General features: G+C 34.0%; 1 protein-coding gene across 1 annotated transcript; it reads right to left on the bottom strand.

Annotated features, from left to right (window-relative positions):
- Positions 1–9,148: 9,148 nt before the first annotated feature.
- On the bottom strand, positions 9,149–11,159 carry K444DRAFT_530049 (glycoside hydrolase family 76 protein; the record flags this gene model as incomplete). Its single annotated transcript, XM_024874867.1, has 3 exons — positions 9,149–10,255; positions 10,314–11,017; positions 11,072–11,159. The coding sequence occupies 3 exons, from the start codon at positions 11,157–11,159 to the stop codon at positions 9,149–9,151; spliced, it is 1,899 nt and encodes a 632-aa protein (XP_024736291.1).
- Positions 11,160–12,549: the final 1,390 nt, after the last annotated feature.

The following is a 12,549-nucleotide window of genomic DNA, read 5'->3' as shown; positions in this document are numbered from 1 at the left end:
GTCAATCTAGAATTCCCATTGCTTTATCGCAGGCTCGGCAAAAATTCCTTAATTTCCGGTATCGATAGGTATCGATGCCAGAATCGTAAGGTATCGATTCCCCGAACCCAATTCCCCCCTTTAATTGCAATTAACTTTAGAGCCACTTCCCTTATAAGAAAACTTTTGGTAGCGCAAATATTCTACTTGATTTAGGCTTTCTATTTAGCTACTTATCTTATATTTTAGACTAAAACCATCTCAATGCGGCTATTTTAAGTAAAAATAAGCTTTTGAGATTTTCGTGAGGCTCGCTTATATATTTAGCATCTTGATAAGAAATACGAATCCCGGGGGGAGCTCAACGGGCTGATGGATAGCTGAAGCAGCTGGAAAGGTCTGCATCCTCCTGCAAAAGCTATTACTAATTCAATTAGGCTCTTCCTGGGAACGCATACCACCAGTATGCGTTCTCCTATACAAGTTTGATGCCTTAATACGGTTATAGAGCAGGCTTATAGCTCGATTAACCATCAGAATAGCTAATGCAAAGAGAATTATATTGATCGGGTTACAAAATAGTTAAATATAGTACCTTTCAAGTTCTCGGAACTCTGAGCAGATATCTCAGAGAATATAATTGGGTCAAGGCCCAATAATATTAGTATTAGAGATAGCCTCACTACTACTCCGGGCCGTGAAAATTTTTTATTACCCCAATAATAGACAATTACTTGGCTAGAGATCCCAAGATATTCTTATTCTATTCTAAGTATATAGAAATATTAAATAACTATAAAGTAATTATTAATAATAATATAATTATACTTAAATACAGACCTATCTAATACTAATAATATTAATATAAAATCTACTAATTTAAGCTATAACCAAGATAATATTAGTAAAAACAGAGCTTCTTTTAAGAACTTAGCTAATAGGCAAGAAACTAAGAACCAGACTAATAAATTAATAAGTAAAGAGATAATTATAGAATAATTATAAGAGATAAACCAAAGCAAATCTAATAATACTAAAGTAAGAGCTATAGCTACTAGTTCTAGTATTACTATAAATAGTATTAATAAATAAAATAAAAGAATTCCCTTAACTCTTATACTTTTAACTAATTAGGCTACTAAGACTAAAGACTATATAAATAAGAAAGAGATAAAAAAGGCTCGAAAAAAGAAATAATCCGAGAAATAATAAAGACTTCTTTTACTAGCTAAAGACCTTATTTCTATTATTTCTATTATAAATATATCCGAAATAATAATAATAGAACCTATAAGTGAAATAGTTCCGGTAAAGAAAATAAAAAGAAAAGAATATAAGCCTAAAAAGAATAAAGGGAAGGGCAAGGCTATAGAGCCGGAAAAAATAATTATTAGATTATTTATAAAGAACCCAGCCAGAGAAGCCTCTTTACTTATATTTCCGAATAAAGCCTCTAACTTCTTTATTAATTTCTTTGAATTATCTATTACCTGAGCCTAAAGGTAATAAAAATTACTACCCAAATATAGGCTAACCAAGAACTTGTCTAATTTCTTTAAAATTATAAAGAAAATAACTCGAATACTAAGATTCTATTACCTGCCTTTCTCTAATTTAATAAGAAGCTATTAGAGCTCTAGGTAAGTATTAAATAAAGAATAATACTTTGTAAAATAAGAACTTTTACTCTAAAGAATAAAATAAGAGTAGCCTATAAAAGAGGTTATATCCTAATAATAACTAAAAAGCCTGGCTATCTATTAGTAAAACTATAAAAGAAGTCTAATATAAAACTTGTAATAAATATAATACCTATAAGAAAAGAAAATAAAGGCCTATTCTCTATTAGTAAATCTTCTTTCAAGTATAAAGGCCTATTAAAAGTAAGTATATTAGGGCTACTAAGATCGGAACTTAATACCGGATAAATAAGAAAAGAGCTAGCTAAAGTAACTAAAAAGAAATAAGAGTATTAATATATATAAATAGTTACTATATTTATATATATTTCCCAAAAAAGCTAAAAATATATATATAAAAGATAAGGGAATAGGGCTAGAGAAAGTTCTTTTAAAAAGAATAATTAAAATATTTAAGCTAGAATTAAATGAAAATATAAAAACCATTTAGTTTATAATTCGAAATAATAAAACTAGCTAAATTATAAAACTTAGAAATTATAAATATATAAAGTTTTTTAATAAGATAAATTACTAATAAAATTATAATAGCAAGTAAATAATTCAAATATTTCTTTATAGAAATATTAAAGTATGAACTTTTATTACCTCTTAAATTAATAATATTCTACTAGAAGTAATAATTAAATATATTGAAATATAGTTTTTAAAGCTAAATCTGAATTTAAAAGTCAAGTTTTAGCTTGGGCTTTAATATTATAAAAGTATAAAAGAAGTTATTAAAATAATTTAATTCTTGTAATTACTAGAAATTTAAAAATTTAAAATATATTTTCCTAAGATAAAAGGAAAAAAGAATAGGTTTTTATATAAGTTTTTAGCTAAGAACTTATTAAAGATTAAATATAAGATCTATAAATAATTATTTAAAAAAAATGCCTTATAGAATTATCTATTATTTTAATCTGCTTTTAGTATCTTTAATATTTTATTTTCCTTTAGCTAATTAGCTATAGTAATTATTAAATACTATTATAAAAAGTTAATAAATAATGTTTTTATAGTTTCTATTAATATATAAATACTAAATAATTTAGCCAAATTCTATAACTTATATAATCTAATATAAAATATAAATATAAATATTATAATAATTCAAGAAATATATTTTAATAAAAAATAGCTCTCGAACTTAAAGCCTAATATAAAGTAATAAGTATTATTATAAACTATAAAGAAAAATAAGAAAGAACTATTATAATTATTAATTATAAAACTATTTAATAAATATCTAAACCAAAAAATAATAAAGACTATATTTTTTATTAAAATATAAAAATAGAAATCTAATTATATTAAATATTTATATTTTAATAAATATAAAAAAAAACTAGAATAATTTAATAATAAAATTAAAAAGAGATAAAACCTAAATTATATTTTAAATAATAATATAATAGCCAGAAACTAGAATCTAATAAAGCTAATTAATTATAGAGACTAAAGAGAAATTAGTATTAAATATATTAATACTTTAAAAAAAATTAATAAAGGCTTTTAGTAAATAAAAAAGCAAAATAATAAATAAGTAAAAATAATAATACCCTAATTCTAAAGCTTATATATTTTACTAAAAGCCAAAATAAAATAAAAAAAGAATAGAGATATCGAGAATTAATAAAATCTATATAAAAGAAAACTAAATAAAGCTATTTATAAACTAAAATATCTAATTTATAAGACTTAATATTAATTATAAAATAATTAGTATTTAAATCAAGTTCTTATTTCTAGTATTTAAAGGCTCTAAAAAATAATATTTAAATTTAAAACTTCTAAAAAGAAAAAAGTTAAAGATTTTATTATTAATAAACTATATATATTATTTATAAGAAACTTCTAGAAAAAATAAAATAGCTTTAAAGCTATAATATAAAAGTTTATAAAAAAAGAAAAGAAGTAATTAAAAAAAACCCTATATTATATAAATTAAAATCGAGAAATAAAAATATAAGCTATAGAAAAAGAAAGAGTTTTTTTTAGATATATTAGCTATAAATTTAAGAATAAACTAAGCTCTATTAATATTTAGGAAAATTATCTAAACTAGAAAAATTATAAAAATTATACTTATAATACTAGTAAAAAGACTTATAAAAGAATTTTATATAAGAATGAAAAGAAATTTAAATAAGATTATAGAAATAATTAAGAATTATCTAAAAAATATATATATATATAAAAACAAAATCCAAAAAAAATCTTTAAAACCTATATAGCCTATTATAAAACCCTATATAATAAGAAATAAATTAAGAAAACTATTTAAAAAATACTTAAATATCTAATTTTAAAATAAAATAATTCAAAAAGCTAATTCTAGTATAAGAAATAAGGGTATTTATATAAAGAATGATTTTAAAAAAATTACTCGAAATTAATAATCTATTATATAAGCTTTATAAAAGACTTCTAAAAATTACTATAAATAAAAAGAATAATAATCTATTAATAATATAAGTATTATATAATCTTTTTAAATAAGAAAAATAATTCTTTATTATTAGCTAATTATAGGCCTCTTATATTTATAAATATAAACTATAAGCTATATACTAAAATACTAATAATAAGGCTTATTTAAGCCTTAAATCCAACTATTAAAAAATAATAATTAATATTTCTAATTAGATAACTAATTAATAATAATATATAAATAATTTAGAATATAATTATAAAATATAAAGAAATAAAAGAAATAAGTAATAATATTTATATTTTATTCCTGAATTAAAAAAAAACATATAACCGAATAAATTACTAATTACTTTAAAAAGTAATAAAAACTATTAGAATTTTACTAAAATTTGGAAATAAGAGAATTAAAATCCGGAGTAAAATAAGGCAAAAAGATTCTATTAGCTATTTACTTTTTATTATTATAATAAAAGCTTTTATATATATAATAATAAATAATAAAAATAAAAACTAAAATAAAAATAATAAAAACTATTATATATATAAATAATACTACTATTATTCTAAAAAACCAGAAAAAAACTATTAAGTTTCTTTAAATACTCGATATATATTACTAGACTATAGCTATTAAAATTAATTAAGGGAAACTCTTTCTTCTAAAAATTAGCTTAATATATTATATATTAGTTAAAGAAATATAAATGGTTTTCTTAAAGCACTTATATAAATATCTTAGAATTCTTATAGAAATAAATATTAAATAATAAATAAAGGAATTTTAAGAGAAAATAATTAAGAAAATTTTATCTATTATTAAAAAGTCAAATTCTAGTAATAAACTCTCTAATAATATTAAAGATCTAATTTATAATATAATTCCTAAATCTAGAGTCAAATATTTATAAAAAAAAAACTAAAGCAAGAATACTATATTATAATATAGAAAAAAGTTATAAAAAAGATAATTAAAGACTTCTATATATATTTCTTAAAAGAAAATAAAAGCCTAGGCTACTTTAATCTAAATATTATAATAATAATATTAGCTATAACTATAATAATAAGAGTAATATAAATGCCTTAGTTAATATAAACCCAAATTATTAAAGAATTAATTATTAAAAAATTTAAGCAAATATAGTCTTATAACTAATTTATAAAATAATTAATATATCCTAGATTTAATAACTATATTCTAAATTAATTATATTCTATAAATTTGCCTTTATTTAAAGCTAATAAAAAGAGTTTATAATATTTATTATAACTACTATTATAAAAAAAAACTAAAAGATATCTATAATATACTAAATATATATTTTTAATATTATTTATAAATTACTTAAATAATAAATTCAGAACCCAAAATATAGAAATTAAATATATAAGAAAAAGTATAGGCCAAAAATAAGAAAGTAATAAAGAATATCTAAAACTTTATAAAAATAGAACTAATAATTCTAAAAAGACTTATAATAATATAAAGATTAAATACTAAAAAAAAGTATTAAAAAGATTATAGAAAGTTTTCTTAAAAATAAAAGTATAAAACTAGATTTATTTAATTTAATCTTAACTAAGCTTTATTTTTAGATATAAAATAAAAAAAATAAAAAAAAGCCTTTAAATCTGGAAATTTATAAGAGTATATAAAATATTAATAAATCGAAAACTTTTAAATATTAACTTTAATAATAGAACTATAAGGCCATTTATAATAAAAAGTTCGGAATAATTATAAAAAATAATAAATACTAAGTTTATAGTTCTTAAAACAAGTAATCTAATATAGTATTTCTTATATAATAGAATAAAAATAAGAAAAGACCTAAACTAGCTAATAAAAGAGCTTTAGATATATTTAATCTATAGAATAGATCTAATAATATAATATATATAACTAGAGTATATAGTTATAAAAGCGGTTTAAAAAAAGCTTAATTTAATTCTAATAAATCTAAGAAATATAAAACAAGAAATTAGACTTATTCTCCCAAAAATAATTAATAAGCTTATTATCTTTATAGCTTTTAGCCTATTTCGAATAAAAGATCCTAAAAATAAAAGATAAAAGGTTCTCTATTAAACTATAGTATATTATATTTAATAAAAAAACTTCTTATTATACTTCTTTATATCTAATTATAGACTATAGGAACCAGATATAGCTAGAAATAACTATAAAGAAATAATTAAGAAGCAGATTCTAGTAAACCGGGCAGCTTATATACTAGAGAGATATTAAAACCGGGAAATAAACCCAATAAAGTTTGAGGAGAGATAGAGAGAACTCCCGCTATAACTAAGTATTATTCACAGGCCGAGATTCCTATAGAGAATTCCGAATACAGGAGAGGAAGACCCTAAACCTGAGACAAACAGAATCCATTATCTGGGACCAGATAAAAATACAGAGTGGGAAACAAAATCAGAATCAAAATAGGAATACTAAGAATTAAGGTAATATAAGATATAATAGACCGAGAGTATAACTTCTCCCTACTATATGGAGTCAAGATCTACGCTTGGCCAGTCATTAAACTAAAATAAAGGATACAAGTAATCTAGTAAATTGGGTTTAATTCCCGATATCTGGCTCCTAGTAACATAATACCTCCCCCTGGCTCAATCTTAGTTATTACACAACTGAGATTAGCCGAACAATAAACAACCTAAAGCTGGATAAGAAATACGAATATAGGGCTTAATTCTCCAAATATAAGAGCTATTTTAAATTTAAGATATTATTAACTTTTATTAATAATAGCAAGTAATTCTTTTGGTAGAAAGACTAGGAATTAAAGGAATTATATAATAATATATTATTATATAATTTAAATAATAAAAGAAAGAGTTAATTTTTGGGATAAGAATCGATTCTGGTATTAATACTATCGATTTCTTGCAATACCTGACTAATACCATCCAGTATCGATACCGGTATCGATGCCTCAGGTATTTTTGCCGAGCCTGCAAAGTTTATCGTTTCTTAGCTTCTTCTAATTAATCCTCCAGGCTTTGCTTTATGTTAGGGTATTGGGTTGGGACCAGAAAGCGCCTTGGTTTAATAATCGCCATTATCTCCAGGTTCTAGTTCCGGTTCTGAGTCAGAGATGACTACAAGCTCGAGAGGCGGGCAGTAATCGACAGAGATGACTTTCCAGCCGATGCTCGAACTAGCTTTCTAGGACCCTGGTTCTACACTCTACCTCCCATATTCTGTGTCCGTATTCTTTTCAAGACATTGCGAGACCTTGGAACATGAGCTACGGATCCGGTCCTTGAGAACTCCCTTTGTCCCTATTTCGTAGTAGTCCAGTAGCTACTAATGCCTCATCTTGCATATCCGTAATACCCTGTATACTCTGAATACTATAGTCACCTTCTTTCCAGAAAGGAGTAGCCCTTTGGGTATTGGGGGCATTGAGATATGCGTCCACCGGGAGAGGCTCGTCTTACAGGACTTAGGCTGTATTCGTATAACTTGAGGCTCGAGATTTTTTAACGGAGGGTAGTTAAGACAGAGCTATAAAGCGAGGGCAATACTGGCTAGTAATTATAGCTAGTGGCTCTGAGCTTCCGATTATATTAGGCTTTAATCGTGAATTTGTATTGCCTTCCTGAATAGGACAAGAACCATTTTCGTTATTAACGATGTCTGTCTTCTAATACCCAAGCCTGTTTGCCTTGGTAAGTAGCTTTACTAGTTCACTTGCGCTAATTATTTAGAGTCGTACCTCGATAGCGTAATCAAGAAACTACTCGCTTATAGACTTAAGTATCTCCTTACTATATGACTCGAGAATTATACGTACGAGAGGTGGGCCGGCCACAGCCTTCCCGATCGAAGGAGTAGTGATAGCATCGGTAGTCGCATGGGAGCTCGAGTAGGGGGCAATAGGGCTCGGTACGGAAGACATTATAATACTTATTAGGGTAAGTAGGATTGCTCGTGCGAAAGTATTGTCTGCGATATAGAAAAGCTCGGGGAATATATGCTCGAAGATAACTAGAATGGCCACGTTTGCTTACTTTAAAGTGTTAAATAATATGCGTATAGACTGCATTTGCCTGGTAAATAAACATTCTTGAAAGGTGCACCGGAGATACTGTATATGTTTCTGTTCTAGGCTAAGCGAGGCACAAGAATCATTATATATCTAGAGCCCTTAACAATTATAATAAGTAATATTTATTTCAAATAGGTTCAAACCGACCATCTCTCATACTGCGCCACATATAAGTGGCGTTGGGCTGGGATTAACCATCGTCAAGTTCATCACGATGGTTTTGCGAGATAGGCGGTTCAGGTACCCCACACCCCAAGCCCACTTGATCGGCTAGAACTTTCTGAACACCTGCGCCGAAGCTGGAGCCGCTTGAGAAGATGCGACAGGAGGCTGGAAAGGGCGCCTGTATCGACGACAGTTCTAGCTAAGGATATCAAGATCATTATCATCCCACGTCGGCCTCATCGTCAGCCAGTTCGTGAGTCCCATCGCCATCGAGAACATATCATGGATGTACTATATTGTGTTGTTGTGTTTGATGCTGAACTGTTTGGTGTTGTTTGGGGGTTCTTTCCCGAGACGAAGGGGCGTGGTTTAGAGGAGATTGCAACGGCGTTTGAATGTGACTGGGCCGCGGTCAGGAATACTATTCCTGATATCGCGGAAAAGGGGGTTGGAAGGGGGAATATGCATATTGAGGAGGCCAAAGCTGAATGATGGCGCTATGGCGGCTTAGGCAGGTGAAGGTGGGATCTGGTTCGTAGTTGAGAACCCCAACAAGATAGCTGGTTGTTGGCAGATATAATTCATTGTTGTACCTATCACACCACAATGCAGCCAGTTATGCTCCCCTCCCCTTCCCGCTATTCACAGCCACGCACCTCTCATCTCGTCTCCCAAAATCCTCTTGAGTTATCCATCAAGAAATGCAATTCCAATGCCAACCAATATATACCCGAAACGCCTGACACGAACAGTCATTTCATAACACCATATCCATGTCTCGTAATACCCGCCTCTTCCCTGCGATTCCCCGTTTTAGTCCAGCCGACTGGGCATCTCTTCTTCCTTGAATCGCGACCCTCTGCTCGCTTTCTCTTTCTCCTCGCCAAAACTCTGCCCCCGACTCCTCCTCTCCTTATCGTCTCCGTGCAGCCCATTACTCCGCCGCCGCCGCCTCTCCTCCTTCTCCCTCTCATGTATCGGTGGCAGGCCTCTCAGACTGTTCCTCGCCGCCTTCTCAGACACATAGCTCGCACTCCTCGCATGGCCATTCCTATCACTCGGAAACACGCCCGTGGACGAGAAAGTGGAGGAGCGGTCGGGTTTAGTGAGGACATTTGACCGCCTCTTCGACCCTCTATCCGCAGCCCCTTTTGCGCTGCCTAGTTCGTGGACCGGCAGGACTGCTGCATACTCCTTCGACGCCGCGCCACCGTACTTTGCTCCTCCATTCGCAGCACTCGCCTCAACCCCCCTAGCCACGGCCGTACCGCCCGAACGTCGCGCATCGATTGTGGATATGGTCCTTCCTCGCCGTCCCGGCTTCCCACCAACAGTCGGCCGCGACCGCCACTCATGCGAACTAGTGTTCATAAACCACCACATATACAACGCGCCGACCAAGAATACTGCCGTGAGGAACCACGCGCCGATTTTATCCGCTTTCGTCGGCGGACTTACGGTCTCCCCCGGCGGGATCGAGGAGGAGTTATACCCCGCGTGCGGGTTACTCGGGCTCGTGCCACCCGTCGTATTTGTAACCGCCGGAACTGCCTTGCCTACCATGGTCCCCAACACAACCTCCAGCGCAGCCATCTGTTGACCAACGCCAGCTGTGCCGTCCCAGGTCCCGTTGTTGTACCATTTTAGACCACAGACGTTGCCGGTTGGGGCCCCGGTGCATTGGGCTGCTGCTGCTTTGGCAGAGGATAGAAGGAGAGGGGCGATGATGGAGTAGGTGAAGGGTGCCATTTGGGTTGTTGCGGCAAGCCAGCGGGAGAGGTAGGCTTTGAAGGAGTGCTGGTCGACGTTGCAGGCATTGTTTTGCTCGCAGATGTCTTTCATTATACCGTCGTGGAAGTAGTCGAAGACTAATGTGCTTAGCAAGTTACTGGTTCTGTTTTTCCAGAGATCGGATTGTGTCTGTGACGTGTTAGTGGGAAGGTGTGTGGGGGGAGAAGGCAGAAAGGGGTGCACAGACGTAGTTCCACATAGTACTCGCTCCCATGAGCATCGTCCCCGCATTATAGCTCCACTGCGTATGGTCGATCGTCGTACAATTCATCCGATCCGCCTCCGTATTATCAAAAACATTATAATTCGAATCAATTAGCCCGATCCGCCACATCCAATCCCAGACCTTCTCCGCCCACTGCGCATACATATCGTCGTTCGTATATCTTGCCAGTCTGGACGCGATATTGAAGAAACATCCATTCGATATAGAATTCTTCAAGTTCCAGCCCGTGATCTCGTAGATCTGCCATCGAATCCCCCCGTTGCAGTGCTGCGTGTCCCAGCGCCCGGACTGCTCGTTGAAGACCGCTTGCGCGAGGGACAGCCAGGAAGGTTGTGGGTATACCGGGTCGGGAAATTTGTATTCTGCTGCTTGCAGCGCGGCCATGCCCCAGAATGCTTGATCATCATTCCCTAGTGATGCCGAGGCATTGGGAGGCATGAAATCGTTGTGTGGTCCGACCTGCCATTGTAAAGCTTGCATCGTCAAGTCGTTCCACTTCGTGTCGTCGGTGTAGTGCCAGTAGTTGACCATCGCTCCCCACATTGCGCCTGCTTCCCACCAGTAGTATGGTCCTGGCAAGATCCCAGGCGTTTGCCCGTACTGGTTTCCGACGTAGTAGCTCATCATTCCTGCTGCGATTGTGGCGGCTGCGTCTTTGACCGATTCTATGCTTTTGTCAGCTGTGGCCGAGGCTGGGTGGGGTTGAATTTGGAGCATACGGGGACTCGTCCAGTCCACATCAATGGCAGTTGTACATTGTATTGTACACAGCCATAGTAAGGCCAGACTCTTCCTGAATTGCACCATTTTTGCGACTGTCGCATCGGTTGTTGTGGTCGTGTGTGTCCGGGTCAATATCGAGCTTGTACGACAAACGAACGTGTGGGCTGACTCTACGAGCACAGTCAACACATCGAAGGTGATGCTCCTGTGAAGATCGAGCGCAATTCGTCCGCAAACTGCAGAGCTTTCCGGCCAAACAGTCAGGACGATGAAGAGGTCGACGACATGTCGTTGCACGATGCTGGTGCGGCGCAAAGCATGGTGGTTGGGGCTTCCGTCGAAAACCTGCACGCTGGCTGGTTTGCGTTCTGGTTAAAAACAGGCAAAAGTCGGGTTCGTCGGGCGCTCCAATGCGTGCTCACGATGTGCGGCATCCCTGTCTGCTGGTCTGCTCGAGATTCACAAAAGCAACAAGGCAAACCCAAGGCTGCGCGAATCAGCAGCGCTGGGCCGCGCAGGGTCCCGACGAAGATGGTTCGTGGAATCGCGGTCGCCAGGAGAAGGGAGCCCTTTGGGAAGGCGGTCAGCAGAACAGGTGGCGTGACGTACGCTTTTACGAGGGACACGGTACGGCACAGCGCAGCACGGCAGAAAACACAGCAAAACCACTTCGTATTTCGTCTTGGCGTTGTGCTGCACCAGCTGCTTTTGATTGAGTTTCGATATCACGTGTTGCGGTGCGGGGTTCGTGCAGGGTCGCTGCAGGGGTGGCTCGGAGATTCCTTCCTCAAGCGATCGAGGCTGAGTCGGCAGCCGAAGAGGCAGCGAAATTTGAAGCTTTTGACGAAGCTTGACGGAAGCTTGAGGGTTTCCTCGGCCTTACATAATTGGAGGGCCAAGCGTCGACAAGCAAGGAGGTGCATTTAAGCTTCACTTAGCGTCTCGCCAATGAAAAGGGGGTTAGTCATGGCAATGGCAATCGCTCCTGCGTGCCGGAACAAGAATACTGGGCTTAACACTAAGGAATCAATGGCGAGATAGCGAGCGATCAGTGCTAACACTATTAGATACTTTTAACGATCAAGAATTAATTATGCAGCTTCCAAGATTTCAAATCACACATAATTCTGAAATAACTGATAATTGGACGGATGTGAAATGGTGGCGCTAGGCGCTTTGCTGGCCCACATGTCAGTTGTGGCTGTTGAGTAGAGTCCATCCGAACACGTCGGGCAAAATACTGCTGGCGCCTTTCATCGCCCTCGCGCGACCTACGCTTCAGACCCATCTCCACAATCGTAACGTTAAGAGTAAATTTGATTCAGCTTCTAAATCCACGCTAAGCTTCTTTAGCCGTGGAAAATCAATGTGCAAATGTGCAGCCAATAGACGATTCTGATTCTTCTATTGACTGCATTGCGACGCACGTGATGCTGCTGGGTGGCTTCAGCCTAGCCAGCGTAGGCGGCATACA

The sequence above is a fragment of the Hyaloscypha bicolor genome (genome assembly GCF_002865645.1).
Source record: "Hyaloscypha bicolor E unplaced genomic scaffold K444scaffold_86, whole genome shotgun sequence".
Taxonomy (NCBI): domain Eukaryota; kingdom Fungi; phylum Ascomycota; class Leotiomycetes; order Helotiales; family Hyaloscyphaceae; genus Hyaloscypha; species Hyaloscypha bicolor.
Note: the sequence above shows the minus strand (reverse complement) of the source record. Positions and strands in the feature narration are given on the sequence as shown.